Source organism: Anoplopoma fimbria, chromosome 1 (assembly GCF_027596085.1).
Source record: "Anoplopoma fimbria isolate UVic2021 breed Golden Eagle Sablefish chromosome 1, Afim_UVic_2022, whole genome shotgun sequence".
Taxonomy (NCBI): domain Eukaryota; kingdom Metazoa; phylum Chordata; class Actinopteri; order Perciformes; family Anoplopomatidae; genus Anoplopoma; species Anoplopoma fimbria.
The window spans coordinates 4,923,812-4,943,019 of NC_072449.1; the positions used below are offsets into that span (position 1 = coordinate 4,923,812).

The 19,208-nt window shown below is 41.8% G+C and overlaps 1 protein-coding gene across 1 annotated transcript in view; it reads left to right on the forward strand.

Moving 5' to 3' along the window:
- The window catches only part of pik3cb (phosphatidylinositol-4,5-bisphosphate 3-kinase, catalytic subunit beta), a 55,484-nt gene that overhangs the window by 22,606 nt on the left and 13,670 nt on the right, over positions 1–19,208 (forward strand). The window contains exons 3-7 of the mRNA XM_054597995.1: positions 5,910–6,105; positions 8,975–9,203; positions 11,067–11,296; positions 14,828–15,010; positions 16,142–16,300. Of these exons, the coding sequence (XP_054453970.1) occupies positions 5,947–6,105; positions 8,975–9,203; positions 11,067–11,296; positions 14,828–15,010; positions 16,142–16,300 (960 nt within the window). The 5' untranslated portion in view covers positions 5,910–5,946. The remainder of the gene's footprint in view (positions 1–5,909; positions 6,106–8,974; positions 9,204–11,066; positions 11,297–14,827; positions 15,011–16,141; positions 16,301–19,208) is intronic.

Sequence of the window (19,208 nt, forward strand, 5' to 3'; positions counted from 1 at the left end):
ACAGCTGAGTCTCTGATTCACTGTTCATGAGATTTTTATGAATGACTGGTGGGGACTTTTGCTCTGGTTGTTGTTTGTCACTCATTTCCTGTCTAGTGTCATTGCTTCCTGTCTGAGAAGTTGGCATGTGCCTCTGTGTCACTGAACGGGGTTAGTATGATGGAGCGGATGTGGTTGGTTCACACACAAACCTTACCAACACACACACACACACACACACACACACACACACACACACACACACACACACACACACACACACACACACACACACACACACACACTTCCACTCACACATGCTCTCACTCTATCACTTCATTCACGCTTCCTCTCAGATGCAGTGTGCACGGAGACGATTTGTCCTTCAGTGGCTGTGAGAATATTTTTACAGGGGATTTGGTTTCATGACGACTTCCTCATCTCCAGTTCTGAGCAGGATTCATCTTTGTTTTCAGCAGGAAACTGCTCTAAGATTCTGGGTTGATTGGTGACATCAGATGAAAACTGATCCCTTAGCAGGAACTAAGGCATTTAAGCAAGACATAGTTGGATAATAGTATAATTAGTGGTGCAATGTAACAAAGTACATTTACTCATGTACTGTACTTAAGAACACATTTGAGGAACTTGTACTTTTACTTGAGTATTTCCATTTTATGCAACTGCATACTTCTACTCCACTAAAGGCAGATATTGTAGATTTCACTCCGCTACATTTGTCTAACAGTGTTAGTTACTTTTCAGATCCACTTCCTGTCCATTGAAAGCTATGCATCTCCATATTTATTGATTTTTAGGTAGATTTTTTTTTTCCTAACGAATCCATAAACTAAACCTTGTTGTGTGTCGAGTAAACTCTCCTGCTTATTCAGCTGAATAAAGTATTGAAACATTTTCTTGGATCAGATGGAAAATGCATCTTCACAAAGCTGAAAACAAGGAGTTCTTATGAGCTTATGACATTTTTCTAGCTACTCTACAAAACATATGATGATCTTAACAACAGTATATTAAGGAGTTAAGATAAGCACAACCTTAAACATCTATAGCAATAAAATGCAACGTACACATTAATGCAGCGGTCACATTAATCCAAAAACATAAAAGTAAAACACTTACGGGAACATTTTACTGCATGAGTGCTTTTACTTTGAAAGGCTGTTTAAAGCACATGTAGGTATTAACTGATAATTCCTACATACTTTTATTTACGTAAGGTTTAAGTGTCTTCACAGTGCGGTATTTAAAGGGTCTAAATACTTACTTACCACTGAGTAGGATGCAGCAAAGATCTAAGAAAGTATAAAAAGGTGCAGAATGCAACATGAGAAGTTTAATGAATGCAACATGTAAGTACTTATTGTAAAAACACTGCAGTAACCGTGTGCAAACACATATTCATGCACACACACACACAAATACGTCTTAGTTGTGTGTGTGTGTGTGTGTGTGTGTGTGTGTGTGTGTGTGTGTGTGTGTGTGTGTGTGTGTGTGTGTGTGTGTGTGTGTGTGTGTGTGTGTGTGTGTGTGTGTGTGTGTGTGTGTGTGTGTGTGTGTTAGAATGACCGTTACACCTGAATGTGTGTTTACTGTCTACAGTCCACTCCTAAATACAGGAAGTGCTGCTCCACTGGTGACTCACACACACTCCAGCCACTGTACACAGTAAAACACACCCCATACACACACACACACACACAGCTTTTATGTGACACACAGGCCTACACACACACACACTAATATTCAGCCAGGTTTTAACACATATATACGTATATTGTGCACAAAGCTAGAAGGACTTTTCATTCATCTCTACCGCTCTGAGAGGTGACCTTGTTACCTGAGGTCGTCCATGTGAGGCGTTTTTAGTAATCATTGATAAATAGAAAAGAAATATCCCTTCTAATGAATGGACCGTGTGCTGCAGCTGGGATACGTTTAATTTTACGTCCTTTCCTCTTGTGGTCTTAAAATACATTTAATCAGACTGCGTGGGTGCAGCACGGTAGCGTCTTAGCCTCGTTGTGTTACAGCTTCATGATCAGCGTGTTTCTTTCTGTGGTTAGTGGCTGAGAGTGAAACCGGATATGTGGTGGTGGCACTAACAAACCAGATTACCTAGACTGATAAAAGGCTCTATCATGACGTAATAAAATCAGGGCTACATTTAGTGATTATTCTGCTCTCAGTTCATCAGGTTAGCAATTTATTTTGGGTTTCTTATTCCTGTGAGACCCATATTTTATTTATTTATTCTTTTACTCAGAAAGATAAGCTGGGTGGAGCCATGGGAGACTTTTCTGTTTATTTTTTTTTAAATGTTGCATATACACCATCCCACCTACACACACACGTACAAACTCTGCTTAGCCAGAGGTCAAAACGCTGACTCAGGCCGTCTCAGGCTCCACATTTACTGGACTACAGTGTTTGGAGTGGTGGAGGTGACGAGGTCTCAGATCCTCTTTGTGAACTTTATTTTTAGCACATTGTGGATGAAAATGTGTCACAGGACCCTTAATCACCAGCCGTGACCTTTTTATACACACACACACTCACACACACACACAAACTATTTATGTAAGCCCTTCTTTTTCAGTCAGTCGCAGACACAGAGACGCGTGGACACACACTCCATTGTAGAGAGCCTCACAGGCCTGCGACTGTCAGACAGAGGGAGCTTTAGAAAGAGAGTGCTGAGTAACACCAGTGTTTAAATAACCATAAATGCATCTGGTTATAAAAGCCTTTACAACATGTCACTGTCACTGGGTCAGAGGAACCGGTACTTCCATCACAGGCAGTGATTTGCTTCGTCTGTGTTCACGAAGGTTTGATTTATTTTTTTTATTTTTTTTGTGGCCGGATCGGTCGCAGCGTTCTTCATGTGGTTCTGTGTTCTCATCTACCTTTTTTTAAGAGTGAATACCTTTTCAATCAGACCAGTTTAGCCTTCAGGTATGCTTCTCTCTGATCTACCAGCTCTCCTTTGATTTACAAACACACCCCCTTTTTTATTGTGCATTTCCAGATATTTGATCTGCCATTAAGTTTCAAAGCCGTGATCAGGTGACTGTTCTCTTTTCCCATGCTGCTGTATTTTAAGTTTGTGAAAAGAAACAAAGCGAGGGCGCATTTGGAACAACAATGAATCTCCTGCCTAAAGAAAATGATGCCCCAAAGTTGCGACAAATGCATTTCAATCACGTTTGTTTACATAAATACAAAATATGCCTCAGTTTGCAGAGAAAAACAGGAAAAGCAGACGCAAGCAGGGGTCATATTTCCGCACCTTCAAAACACAAATAGTCATCAAAGTGTGCCCGGGAGCGGTGAAGCGTAGGCTCCGTAGTGAAACTTGTTGGCTAACTGAAGCCGATCCCTTCAGGCCCTTCTGTTTGTTGTCACATGAAACTCTCTCTTTCTTTCTCCTCGATCTTGCAAACCCCGGCTCGTTCCCCTCTGATCCGCCCGCTGAAACCTGACCTTGCAGCAGACCTCTGGCTCTCTGCCACCAATTCCTCAATAAGCCTGCTCACCTGTGAATATAATGTATGTGTGTGTGTGTGTGTGTGTGTGTGTGTGTGAGAGAGAGAGACGGAGGGAGAGTGTGTCTGCATCACAGCACGATGAGACGCTATTCAAGCTGTCTGGTGTGAAAACGTGTTTACAGACGTGCGCGCACATACACTTGTTCGTGTGTTGTCACCTCGTCAGACAGACACGCTGGGTGTCATGTTACTTTTCATGTGTGTAACTGTGCACCTTTGTGACGTTGCAGGCTCCGCCATTGTCTGTTTTTTTAACCGTTTCATTTGACTGGTTTGACAGTGTGTGCGTAAAACACCGTCTCAGAGTTATTTCATGCATAAACGTTCCTGTGTGTTTATTAAAAAATTGGTGGTTGTGCAATAACCTGATCATGTCTGCGTCACTCATGATGGCAAGCAGTAAGTGCAAAGTCCCTTTTTTTAAGAGATGTTCACAAAGCAATAGAGGGTTTGAGACAGAACACACACACACACACACACACACACACACACACACACACACACACACACACACACACACACACACACACACACACACACAGGATCGTTTCCATTTTGCATGGCCGATAGTGGTGAGTGTCTGAGATCGTGGCTCCAAATGCACAGCAGATATATTGCAACATCCTCGCGGCCTAACAGAGGCTCATCTGCCGGTAGCTCGAGCACTTAACTTAAAGGGGGGGGGGGGGGACCATTAGAGGCAATCAGGGCTGTCATTTTCAATGGGCGGGTCGAGACGAAATGGAGATGGACCTGCGGCCTAGTGGAGGAGTTAATGCTCTGGGCCCACTGGAGGACCGGGTAATGAGAAGAAGAAAAAAAAAAAAAAGGCAGGTGGAAGTGGCGTGACGGTACAGCTGCGGTGGACGCACACGCCCAAACGGAAACCAGGCTGTGGGCAGTTCTTTCTTTTTTTACACCAACAGCTGGGAAAAGCCACTTACTGCAGCTCCGTGGAAGCTCTCTGCATTTAACATGCATGTGTTTATGTGTCCACTCTCTCTGTCCTTTTTAATTGCACGGTAACACATGTATATTGCATGCACTGGATGTGGAGTCCTGTGCATGTCTCAACATGCAGAGAGGAACTATGCCCCCGCAGGACTTGATAATTACCTTTAGCAGCAGATGCTCTGTGTGCATGTGTGTGTGTTGGAGATGCATACATTCATACTTGCACTTTTATGGAGGCATTATCCATCTATAAGTGTGTGTTTTCTGTGTGTGTGTGTGTTCTCTGCCATGGTGGGGGTGGGCTAGATTGTCAGATGAGAGGAGGGGAGGTTGACCTTTTGTTCTGTTTGCTTAGTGGGCATTCCTCAGAGCACTGGCCCTCACCCAAGTTAGAGCCACCGGCCTCCTGCTGGACTCAGCGCGGTGCTGCCTCCACATGGACTCAGTGACACTGAATCATTTGCGCCTTTCAACTTGTTGGTAAAGAAATAAGCCACAAAAGAAATTACACAATTCTGGGTTTTATATTTAGCAGTTTGATTGACAGATCTTTTCGTGTTCACATAGCCATTACTTTACTAAAAATGTCAGCTACCTTCTTTTAACTATGTTTTGTTTCATTTTTTTTATTTATTTTTTTATTGGGAATTGATATAATCGCTGTTTGACATCTTGGCTCTGTGACTTAAACTTGCAGTTACCTTCTTGATTGTTTGAACCAGACTCATCAGATGAACAGTCTTTTCGAGATTTGTCTGTTTTGACTAGTTATTTGGAGACGTGTTGGCAGAGCCATTACTTTACTTCTCGGAAAGCTTTTTTTAAAAATGTCAACTTCCTTCTTTAAACCATGTTTTGTTTTTTGTTTTTTTACTTGGAATTGATATAATCGCTGTTTGACATCTCGGCTCTGTGACTTAAACTTGCAGTTACCCCCTGATTGTTTAAACCAGGCTTAGTTTAGCCTAAACGACCGAGTTAGCTTCGAGGAATGGCCCCTTGTGTCTTTCTGGAACACCGGCCTGAGCTGTGAGGTTTCCAGGAAAAGTGTCATCAGCCAGAACATCATGTGATTGTGACGACAAAGACATAAAGCTTGTTTGTCTTTTAGGTTGGCAGAGGTCATTGTTTGTTAAAAGGAAGAAGGACTTGTGATATCATTTAACTAAGGCTTTGTATTAGCTCTGAAGTTGTTGTTGTTGTTGTGTTGTCAGCTCTCTTAACCCCATCTATCATTTTCTCCACTGTCATTAAGTTTTTAAAGGCTGAGTTATACCTAATCCCAAAACTACACCCTTCAAGCATCCGAATGACCCATTGAGAACAAATATATCTGAACAAACAGGGACATTTATGTCACGAAATTGCACTCATTATAACCATAAATCCCTCCTCTGTCCTCTCCAGGTCCTTATGGTTGAGGTGGTGTGTGTTGCCCCTTGCCATGCCTCCTGCCATGACAGACCTCCTGGACATATGGGCGGCCCACTCGCCTCTGGCCGGCCACGCTCTGGACCAGATCACTGTGGACTTCCTGCTGCCCACCGGTATCTACATCCAGATGGACGTCCCACGCGAGGCCACCATTCAGCACATCAAACTGGTGAGTGGCAGCGGGAGACTCGTTGCAACACTACAGATGAATCATCGACACACTTTAAGGGAAATTCAATCAATGTATTTCCTTGTTATTGTTTCCACGTTATTGTCCTCTCATGGCCTGTTGTCTAATTGACTCAGAAGGAAAAAAACACAGCCTGCAGCCAACACACACACACACATTTAAAGGCACACACGTCACACACAGTCACACAGCCGGTCAGTTATTATGTGAAGCCTTTGTTGTGACAGAGGTGGCTGTTGCGGTCGGCTGGCTGGCTGAGTGTTTTTTTTGTGAGTAGCTGTTGCTTTTCAGCACGCAAATAGCTCATGACATCACGTGTGACTGCAGCAAATTCAGCTAAGCAGAGGTCAAAGGTCACGGACTTGATGGGTCTTTCAGAAAGTTGTGAAGGAAATGACTTCCGTTGTTGGCACAAAGTTTGTGTAGGTGTTTGAAATAGTAGTTTTATTGTTTTGTGGGGGGGGGGGGGTGTAACGATTTCCCCTTTGATGTGTTTTAAGTATTGATTTCAACGTAAAAGAGTGACCCAGAAAAATGGAAACACCTGTGCAATGCAAGGCGGTAAAATACGATAGCCCTGCAAAAGCTAACTTGAGGCTTGAATATGTGGCGGTGTTTTGTTAAACTGCCCTGTATTGAAAGCAGAGAGCTTCACGAATGTATTTTGAGCTCAGTTAGAACAATTAAAAATGATGCATTGTGCAAAGTTGGTATTTATGGCAGTTTGAATGCATTGGATTGCATTTGTATTCGTGCAGTCGCTCGGTGTGCAACTTTCTCACAGCTGCATTCGTTTATATTTAGATCCACGTAGACAACATCTCCTCTTCATTGATACACAACCTCAAACATGTTTTCCCCAGACATGCAGGCTCTGTAAAATCATAAAAAAAAGCCTGAGGAGGTTGTTCTGAAAGAGGTTGTTCTGTGTGTGTTTTGTGTTTTTCTTGTGTGTACGTAAAGTCTGCCTCGCATTTTCTAGAAATCACTTCTGGCTTAATCAGCCCTGTAACGTGACCACAGATGCAGAATGATTTCACTTAGACGTTGCTTTCTTTTGAAATAATGTTTTTCGTGGAACTATACAATGAGGCAGGTCTCTTCTTAGTGCTCGGGTCTTTGAGTTCATCAGGACTTAATGTTTACAGTGTATTCATGAATACAAGACATCTGTTGGCACATGCACACACACACACACACACACACACACACACACACACACACACACACACACACACACACACAAGTGAAAGGTTCATTCCCTGGGGGAAGTGTGTACAGGCGCAGCAGAAAAAAGCTTTGACAAATGATATGTCACTGAAGCAAGAAGGAGAGAGGAGACTTTACTGATAAATGGAAGAGGGGGGGGGCAATCAGAGGAAGCCAGGAGCGCTATGCAGGCCAGCTTCATACCAGACTGCACTTCATTCATACTAATAAAGATGAGATCCCTAGAAAGTGGACCCCAAGTGGAAAATCTACATTTTCCACGTGTAACTGGTTGAGACTGCTGGCACGATAAGTTGTAGAAAACGATAAATCACAGCCGTTACTTTTCTAAGGTAAGTTTTTTTTTGTGCAGTTCATCTCTTGAGTTGTGCTCAACATAACATGAAATCACAAGTGTTTCCCGAAAGAAGAAGACATTTGGTTGGAGGGCAAGAGTGTTCTGTTGTTCCAGTATGTTGCAGCATAGCTCTTTAACCTCAGACCAACACATTCAACCTGACGAAGCGACCCTGTGATGGTGCTGCGGCTGTGAATCATGCCGGGATCGGCTGGTGATGCATATTATTCACTTCCTGATGGGCTCACCCAGAGGCTGTGTCATGTTTGGCCCTGAGTCATGTTTGTTCCTCATGGTGAACGAACACGAATATCTTTACGTCATTGTTTCTATATGTTAGTGATTAGTTTTGAGGTATCTGTTAGGATTCAAAAACAAATGATTGCGAGAATCCAGCATTTCACTGCTGAGGTCATGATTCAACTCCATCAGAAACACTGAAACGGTCATGAAGCATTAAGCATTAAGATAGTCCAGATATTTCATATACATCATATATTTTCATATATATGTGTTCATGCTCCAGGTCTGCTTTTAACTTGTGTTTTTATTGTGTATTTACTGTCTTTTGTACCTTTTCTTAATACGCTTTCATGCTTCATGTTTTGTTTTTATTGATTTGTTTTTTGTTTAGCACTTTGACTTCTGTCTGTAAAAAGCTCTATATAAATACATTTTACTTACTTACTTACTTTATATATAAAATAAGGATGCTATTTATTTCCGTTGCACATTTTCTAATGAGGTTTAGATTTATACTAATAGAGATGATGGAAAAAAGCCCAGTCCTCTGAGGTGATTAAACATTTGATGAAACTCTGAATATGTATTAATTTGTAAGGATAAAAAAAAAGAAATACTTTCTTACACAAAAGATCTGTATCATATATTCCAGCAGTGCAGTAGCTGTTATCGCTGCAACGATTAATTGATAGCTAAGATTACTCTGCAACAATTCTGATCACTTATACAGCAGTTTATCAATTTTTCGAGAAAACATTGTCTGGTTCCATCTTTTCAAATGTGAGGCATCTGTTACAATTTAGAAACAAATGTCTTTGGGAATCCAGCATATCAATGGTAAGGTCATGATTCAACTCCATCAGAAACACTGAAACGGTCATGAAACAATCAAATATTTCATATATATATATATGTGTATATATATTACATAAGGATGCTATTTAAATTCAGATTTAGATTAAAGGAGAAGATACAAACACTCCCTGTGGTTTTGTAGTGCAGAAAACACTTAACCCCGGTTCTTCTTCTCCCTCCCAGCTCTTATGGAAGCAGGCTCAGTCGTTCCCACTGTTCCCCTCCCTCGGCGAGATGGAGAGCCACATGTTCGAGTGCGTCAACCAGGCCGCCGTGCACGAAGAACTGGAGGACGAGTCCCGCCGGCTGTGCGACGTACGCCCCTTCCTGCCGGTCCTCAAGCTGGTGACGCGCAACTGCGGCCGAGCAGAGCGCCTGCTGGACTCCAAAATCGGCGTGCTCATCGGCAAGGGTAAGGCGGGATCAGACGTTTTAAAGGGCTTTCCTTCTGATTTAAAGGGGCAGTCATATCATCACAAGCTCTCACACACATTACTCCCTCCCTGATTGATCCGTGTGCTATCCCTGTTTGACATTCCCAATAAAGAAAGGCACTTAAGAGTCGGTAAGTGGGACGGTAAATCCTTCTGCACGCACAACAAGCTTTAAGCACCTCTTCCAGTATGCTAAGTATCAGCACTTTCACCGCGGACGTCAAGACGTGAGGCCCATCTGCAGCTGGCTCCCATCGGTGGACCGGTCTGATAGGGAAGCATGAGGATTGACTGGACGTTTTTTCCTGACGTGTCTAACATCACCTGTCACTCTGTATTATCTCTGGTGAGACGCAGAGGGGGTCGATCAGTACTGTAGCAAAGTCCAGACCTCTGAGGTGACTGAACATTTGTTGAAACTCAGAATATGTATTCATGCGTAAGGTAAAAAAAAGATACAAAAGATCTTACATTAGACTCTTGTATATATGTCATATGTCACAGCAATGCAGTAGCTATTATCGCTGCAACAATGAGCTGATAGTTTAAAGGTTATTCTGCAACTTTTTTGGTAATTGATACAGTAGTTTAGCATATTTACAGGCAGACATGTGCCGTTTCCATCTTCTCAAATGTGAAGATTTGTTGCTTTTCTTTGTTTTTGCTCTTTTAAATATATTTCCTCGGGCTGTGTGAGATCAGCACAAGCCTTTTTAAACAATTTCATGACATTTTAAAGACAAAAGGAATCATTGATTCATGAAGAAAGTAATCTGCAGATTAATCTATAATGAAAATAATATCTTTATTGTTGCAGTCCCAGTTGCTTTAGTTTCAAAAAAGCATTATGCATGCATGCACACATTTATTTCTATTTGATGTAGACACACTGTGACACGAGGTCACACACAAACGGACACGTTCGGCCCTCTTCTGACCCGAGATATCCAGGATTACGGGAGTCCTTTCGGTCACAGCAGACCTCTTCAGAGGGAGAAACTCTGAGTCTAATTGAAGGAGACTCAGCCGATATTGATATTCTCCCCTCCTGGCTCCACTTTGGTCTGACGTGATCTTTAAAAAGGCTTTTGTCCGAGTAAAGTGGTGTTTTCCAAAGGAACCCCACAGGCACGTTTGGATAGTCTCACACACACACACACACACACACACACACACACACACACACACACACACACACACACACACACACACACACACACACACACACACACACACACACACACAACCTCGTGCAAAAGCGCAGTAACAAACCAATACACACTCACACGGCCAACCGTGTTTTTTTTGTGGCCCAGAGCCCTTTTTGAATGCTGAGGGTCATATGAATGTTAAATGGCTTGAAATGTCAACATGTTGTTTTCATTACCAAGAGACTATTATGCAGCACCCTTTTGATAAAAATAAAAAAAAGTCAAAAGCTCTGTCGGGAGCAGAGAGATAAAGTAGGATCAGAACAGCAGCAGTTCACTCCTCCGGCATTTGAATATTCGAAAAGGCTCTGCTTTAATCCCACGGAAGTCTGCTGCTCGTAATCCCTTTTACACATTCAGTGCTACTGGGTGCTTGAGTCTGGCGTCAAGTGCTGCACAGGTGTTTGAATTCACAGGCTGTAGCTGCCATTAAAAGTGCATAATCGTGCTGCCCTCGAAATATACAGCTTCCTACTTGACAGCTCTTTGAACTAAACAAGGATGCAGATTAATCATTTTATTACACTGAGTTCACATAACATGAAGACTTCTTCTTGTTTCAAATGAAATCATGATATGTCCTTATTTGTGGCAATGCTGTAACAATGGCCCCTCTCTTCCACCAACCAGGTCTCCATGAACTCGATGCCATAAATGACCAGGAGGTGAAGGATTTTCGCAACAAGACGTTTCGCCTCAGTGAAGAGAGGATGCAACAGGTGCAGATGATGACGTGCACAGAGTGGCTGCAGGCCTGCTTCTCCCCGCAGCTGGAGCCACCGTCGGGTACCGCCATCACCGACGGGGTCAACGACAGGCCGGCCGACCTGAAAGTCATCATCCACTTCGACCAGTCTCAGGTGAGAGTCTGCAGTCCACAGCTTGTGATTTATTTAGGGTATAGATTGAGCGTAATCGTTAAAAACAAAGAGACTTTTTGGTGACTGTTGGACTGTTGGATCTAGGTCATGTAACACGTATCTGCTCCCAGCAAGAATAAACAACTCAGCAAAACATATTTGCTCCACAGACAAGGTCAGCACCATTACAGTACTTTGTGTTGTGTCCACAAATGTTCTTATCACATTTTGTTTCATAAATAATTAAGCCTTCACCAGCTCAAAACAGGCAACAAAGTTTAAATCGATAACATTAGCAGTGTACACTAATCAAACGCAATGAAATCATGGGTAGCTAGTACATTGAGCCATTTTTTGGCTTTAACTGTGTCATTTATTTCTCCTTGATTGCATTTAAAGTGAAGTTTGCAGAAAACTCTGAAAATCCAAGAACCCAATATTGTTCCACTAAGAATATGTGATTGGTTAGTTTTGTCTCAGTATGGATACCATGTAGTGTAACGGCAAGTTCATCTAAAAAAACACAGATCTACTTCCTGTTACAGACATCCAGGATAATTGTTCTATTTAGAAATGTGCCAGAGGGAAGAACCTTAAAGGACGAGACACAGGGGTATTTCTCTCTTTCCAATCCTTGATTTTATTATAGATTGTCATGATGAAGGGAAGATACATTTTGAATTACAGCATTTAAATCTAATGGGAGAGAATATAAGGCTCCAACTTGCTTGGAAAGTGCCATTTGAGGTGGTTTTGGATGGTAGAGATATAGATGAATATGAAATATAATCAACGTATAATAAGAACTTAATGCTTTTTACAAATTTAACCTTGTCTAAGGACTGCCTTCCAGTAAATTGTAAAAACACAATAAACTCTTTAACATAAATCAATTAAACGTAATTAGTTCCCTATTATTTAAGGACTTTAAGCTTAACATTATGGGAAATTGCACTTGGATGGATTACATTGTGCTGGGAGGGATACTTGTACTTCTTGGTAGAAAGCCAATCTTAGCCAAGTTCACACTACACCACTTTCAAAGTTGTCAGATCGCTGTAATGTTCACACGGCACAACTTGTTATCGTGAGTCTTTAAGTTGATGTGGTTTTCACACTTTATTGGTGATTGGCAACAAAGTGTCACACACTACAAGAAAACAGGGCACACACTTGTTCACAAAATAACCCGTTTTCACACATCTGTAATATTTCCTTTATGTAACTTTAGATTAGTCACTGTGTTATATTTATTCATGCAAACATCCAACACACAAGATCTGACAACAACAACAACTTCCGGTCGGTGTTGTAAATGCAACACATACAGTTCATTGAGGTTTCCACCTCGAGCTGTATCTCCAGCTCTCATTGGCTGATTCTCCCAGCTCCTAAAACTCTCAGCAAGTGGAAGCTGTGTAGTTTAAACTTGGCATCAGTTATCGCTTTTCCTAATTGAACAATAAAAAAAAAAATCCATTGATAAACCCATTAGCCAAACCCTTAACATCCTGCTTTTACGACACACATCTCAGAGTAACAGTGTGACTTGCTGCACCGCTCCAGCCGACAAAACCACCTTGTTTGAGCTGCGAGAGTAGCCATGTGACTCCGCCAGCGCAGGCACATGCACTGTTGGCAGCTCCACAGTCGTCATGTGACCGGGGCCCAACTAGCAAGTCATGTGACAACACTTAAGTGGGTCAAAACCATCAGCGAAATTATGCCATCCTCCCATTGACACACACACACACACACACACACACACACACACACACACACACACACACACACACACACACACACACACACACACACACATTAGTAGCATGGCAGCTCAAGGGACCCGAGCACTGATTAAAATAAACTTCACTTTCCGCTCCTTCTCTGAACTCTCTGAACTGCCTCCTTCCATCTGTCTTTGTCTCTCCGTCTCTTCTGTTCTATCAATAATGTTATTTCATTATAAAACAGATGGCCGTGTCCCTCCAGATCTGTGTGTTGTGTGTGTATATCAGCTTTGATCAACATCACAGACATACACACACACACACACACACACACACACACACACACAGACACGCACACAAAGACAGGCCATCTGTGCCACTGCGCTCAGGTGGACATTGGCAGGAAGTCTTATTCGGGAGGTCAGACACAATAAGCCACATTATAGACAGGAAGTGTGGTGATGTGGTGCATTGTTCTCAGGTGAAAATGACTTAAGTTCCGTATTATTAGGGTAACACATTATAATTCAGTGGTTAACCCTGGTATTGTTCCCTCTAACTGCATCTAAACCTTATCTTCATCCTCTAAATAATGGTCTAAAAAAATCTAAATGCTAAAGTGCTTTCGTGTTTTCAGAGTACTGTTGGTTTCCTTAGATCCCCCATAATGCAATGTAGCCCTGGCCTTTTCTTTGTTGTTAATTATTAATGGATGACATTTTTATTAAACCTCCAGGAAATTAGAGTTCCCTCTCAGGTACCAGGTCAGTGCTGAGCTATAAATAGGAGGAAGCATATTAGTCTGGCTGTGGACCAATCTGTGGAGGACTCACACATGCATGTGCACACATTTTAGAGTACAGTGTGTTGTTCATTCAGCCACACATGTCCGTCAACCCTGTGTGTGTGTGTGTGTGTGTGTGTGTGTGTGTGTGTGTGTGTGTGTGTGTGTGTGTGTGTGTGTGTGTGTGTGTGTGTGTGTGTGTGTGTGTGTGTGTGTGTGTGTGTGTGTGTGTGTGTGTGTGTGTGTGTGTGTGTGTGTGTGTGGTTCATATCCATCAATCTCTTTTTTCTCTCTCTCTCCTTTTTCTCTACTTATCTCATATCAATCTCTGCACCCATCGGTGGATAAGCCTCTGGTAGTGAGGAGCTGTTTCTCTGGGGTTCCAGCCGATATCTGGGCCAAGACCTCCTTCTCCTTAATCTGCTTGTTGTTTACAGTTAGATTAGCAATTTAAGATGCCAAACTGGAAATAAGAGACGACTTGTACGACCGGATTGTTTCACAAGTGGCAAGTGTACAAGCAAATATTAAAACAATAACGAACAAAATCATAGTCAGACGATAGACGATGGATTCTAAGAGTGCATTTCAGCCAATACTTTCAGCCTCCACACGGACTGTTAACCTGCATTCAGCAAAAGCCTGCTCGAAACGTGATTGGTCAATACCACTCGACGTACAAATGTAAACTAGAAAGAATCAGATGCCAAAATCTTGTCCCGTCGCCTACAGAGATTATTCTCTAGAATTCTATTTATAAACAGCTGCATATTTCTCTTAAGAAAAAGTGGTGGAGAACATGTTTCACTATCTTATAACCATCTTAACATGCATCTTTATTATTTTACGTGATCCAGCAGCCTCCTTTTGGCATATTTAAGAACAGATTTTAAACAAGATGCACACAAAAAAAGGTTTAAGGAAGGGGTATCATTAAATAAGGGTTACAGTCTGAGCTAGTAAACTCTTGAATCAATCCCTCTGACTCCTCCGTCTTTCCCGTTTTTTGCCCTGCAGGACTCAGCCAGTCTGAAGGTCTCGTCGTCCTGCATCCCCTCGGAGCTGATGGAGCAGGCCCTGAAGAAGTGGCTGACCACCCACGGGCCCGAGGAGGAGGAGGCGTGGCGGGGTCAGTACGTGCTGAGGGTCAGCCACTGTCTGGAGTTCCTCTGTGGAGACCAGCCTCTCATTCAGTACAAGGTCAGTAGACTACACGGTAAACTCGCTCAGGTGTCTGTCAGTGAGGAACTCAGATGTGTCACCTCTTGAAAATATCATGTCCAGGAATAGCAGAGCTTTTTATGGTTTTATTCTGAATATCCACAGCATGGTTCTGCAACTCTTCAGTCATATAGTGATATATCAGTGTGACAATCAAAAGCCTGTTTTATGATTCCAAGAAGACGTGTTGTTAGGTCTTACTGGGAAAGGCTTAGGTGTAAACTGAAATGAATGGGCTGTTGGCTCAACAGTAATAATTTTGTAGCGTGTTTACAGTGTGAATGTTTATGTGTTGCTTGTTTCTGTACAAAAGATTGTTTCAGAAAAAAGATTGGGGAAACCAATACAAACACACACTGGGAGAGCGTGTCCCTTCCTTCTCTTGGTTCTCCAGTTATTCAAGCTCTATGTTTGATGAAGGTATTATCTATGTGGGGAGTTTTTCAGTTGTCAACTATTTACATAAGGGCATCACACACAGAAGGCGTGTAGCGAACAAGAGATGACAATGTTTTCCTCTGGAAGCACAGTACGGGTCAAAGCAGGTAACGCAGACATTAGCGCGCTGGCAGGCCGCGGTTGTAAGCAGAGAGGTTTGTAAATAGAGGTAAACGGACAGTTTGACATTAGCATACAACAAAAGAAGACGCTTAATGGACACGAAACCCGAAGGCAGGGTTTTATTGCAGCCTAAGTATGTTAATGTGTTTGCAGTTGAAGTTGTTTTGTCTTATTTTGACATTGATTTAAATCAAATATAATCCCAAAGTGTTTGAAAGGGGATGGGAATGCGTCCATGCTCTTTTGATCACGTCTGCTGTGCAAGCTGTGCATAAATTGAACTTGTTATGACTTGTTAATTAGTCCGTCCTATAAGTTCTTTAGCGGATCCTTTCTGCAAAGCCACTTTTATTTAAATACAGCAAAGCTTTTGTGCACATTTGTTCCTCACATTGCAGTAACCTGATTGAACAAAATGAAAGTTCAACTCTAACATACAGCACAACCATAAAAAAGGGGATCTAGCTTATTTTTTTTGTGTGCGTGTGTGTGTGTGAGATTAAATATGCACATAACCCTAAAAGCTTTCCCGTCCCGTCTTGTGTGCAGTACATCCGCACGTGCATGCAGGCCAAGGAGCCTCCTCACCTCACGCTGGTCCACACCAGCACCGTCAAGGGCATGTTCGACAAGGAAATCTCTGCCATCGGAGCCGTGGTGTCCCGCAAGTCCTCCAACCCGCCTCTACCGCTACCTCCCAAGAGAAGGGTGAGTCCAGTAATGTGTGTGTGTGTGTGTGTGAGTGACTGTGCTTCTCCTTTACGTGTTGTGATGATCTCGTCTGTTTCACATCTGCAGACGGTTTCAGAGAAATTGGAGTCATTAGTGGCAGAAGTGAAGTCAAATTTATGATGTCGTTTCCGCTTGTTGGAATTGTTTGCATATACTCATATTAACGTTGTTGTTTTCTAACTAAGGCATCATTAGGAGCTTGTGATGCACATTAAAATGTTCTCACCTTCTCGAGATGACAATAACTTATTATCCAGCCAGTGTCCTTGTTTCACCAAAACAGTCAAAGCTCCACAGATGATTGACTCACCTGCTCTGACCGAGGCAGGTGTGCAGGTTTACCTGGTAAACAAGTACTTGGCAGCTGCCACCTGTCTTTTATGAGCCAGTGTTCTCGGTGTGTCGGAGCAATGTCCTGCCAGCATTCGCCACATTGTCAGAAAACATTGCTGGTTCCTCGCTGCTGCTGCTGCCAGGTGCACAGTGACATCACTCCTCGATATGTGCGTGCATGTGTGTGTGCGTGCGTGTCCACACTTTAAATGTCAGGTTGAATTTTAATTGGTCTTCGTTGGCGAAGTCTCCCGGGGCTTTAATTGCCCGATGCCATGCTGACAGTCGATGCGCGGGGATGTGTGGTTTTGGTAAGTCTGTAAATATCACAGGTGTTAATCCTCACATGAGTTATGAGCCACTGTGGGAGACACGATTATTCTTTAGTTTTTTTGGAAATAAATGTTCTTTTGGTTTATTTACTTACGTTTGATGTTCTTTTTCAAGTTAGAAGGGAGACTTTTAAGTTGGCTATTCACCGGATACAATCAATTATTAGCCAAGTTAATTACCTGATTTAAGATATAGTGATTATAGATTTACTGAAGGACTTCTTTTCCCACAATTCGAGACTACACATAATCCTCTCAACCCCCATTCAGTTCACTCCAGAACTGATTAATTCAAGGCTTTTGGGAGCGATCGGAACAGAATAACTGAAACTGTGGAATGAGAACGACGGACATTTCAGATCACACTTCACCGTAACTCTGTCTAGGTAACCAACATGAATGACCTCTTTTAAGACGCAACTTTATTATAATAAACAATCCACAAATAATTATTAAAAACTTTATTAATCCCAAATGGGGAAACTAATTTGCCACCACATCAATACATGCATACATAACAACCACAGCGCACAACAGACAAAAAACACATTACAACGACTATATAACACCATCAAATGCCTTTTGAGACATTAATGATAGCAGAAACTTGCTAAATCTAAAAAAACAAAACACACATCTAAAAGTGTTCATTAAATCTGACTGCTGCTGGAACAAAAGACCTTCTGAGTCATTCAGATGAACGAGAGGCATCCTTGACCTTCTGAGTCCATTAAAAACACGGTGTAATTGATTATTAAATTAAATAACATATAAAGACAGAGGTCTATGCTAAAAAAAATATTAATAGCAGAGTTGGAACAGTCCTTTCATGACTTGTTGTTACTGTTCCCACCTTATGATTAAACCGTTTAGATGGTTTACAGTAAAAAGAGCCACCAGTTTGATCTTACTTCCACTTTTTTTTTGATGAGTTCATGTATACTCACTGGACAATACGACTCAATGTGTTAACAAGTGTCACAATCATTGTGTATCATGATTTCTGATAAATTCTGGCCTATTGTGAAAAATCGAAATAGTACAGATGCAGGTTGACGATCACGAAAGTGAAACTTTGCCCAAATATGTTGAATCCCTTTTTATTAATCTTTAAAACTTAGGTGAGCTGCAATTGTTGCCAACTAGTTGTCTTTTGACTGACTCATCGTTTCTTCTCTGAACTTTCCCTTTCTGTGAGCCTTTATGCTCAATGTAGTTTCACGCTCAATCTAGTTTCACAGAAATATATCAAAAACACGGTGAAAGCAGAAATGAAGGCGAATGGAAAAACAAAACTATCCGTCCCTTCACTTCTGTTCTCTGAATAAAAACTATTACCTTCAGGCAGATGTTACAGAGCCAGTAGATTCAAGCTTTCTTTCCCAACGTTTTTAAAATGACTCGATAAGAAAGCAGGTTCGGCCTTGTTTTTGTAGTTCAGAGGAAGCGGCTACTGTTGTACTTTTGTTTTATGTATTCTGTCTCTATGACTTTTACGATTCTCTCCTGTTTCATAATGCTTATGTATGTTGGTTCTTTCTCTCTCGTCTTCCGTGTATAACTTGTTTTAAACGGATTGCGTGTGCAGCAATATGGCCCAAGCTAAATGTCACCGTTGGGTTAATAAAGTATATTTATCTTTTCTTATTAAAGCCTTCATCACCTTTTGGATAGACTACTGTAACACCCCACCTTTACTGGTGAAATATTTGTTTAAGGCCCCCTCAAAATTCACCTGCCGAAGAATTAACAGGAATTTTCAGGTTCAGGTTTCACCAATTTCACCTGTTCTAGCAATCTTAGAATTGATAAGAACATTTGAATAATATCTTTTAAAGCCAGGATGGGACTTGCTTTATGTTATTTCTCCATTTTTTTGGACCCTCTGATGTTTTGTGTTTAGACACAAAGATGGAAGCATTGGGCCTGTTAGGATTCCTAGACCAGAATATATCAAATCTGAGGAAAAAAAGTCCACTTGGAACTAAATGATGAACTGATTTTTGGAAGTCAAGATTCACTGACGACCTCACAAAACATGTTTTTGACCATAACTCATGGTTCTGGTTCTGTATTTCATTATTTCTAATGTTCAACTGTTCTAGCTGCTACACAAATAAACTGTACAGCAGTGCAATGGAGGCGGACTGGAGGAGACGGAAGCATAAACAGATTCTGTTCAGACTGTAATAAGCTTACCACAGCAGAGTGTGGCTTTC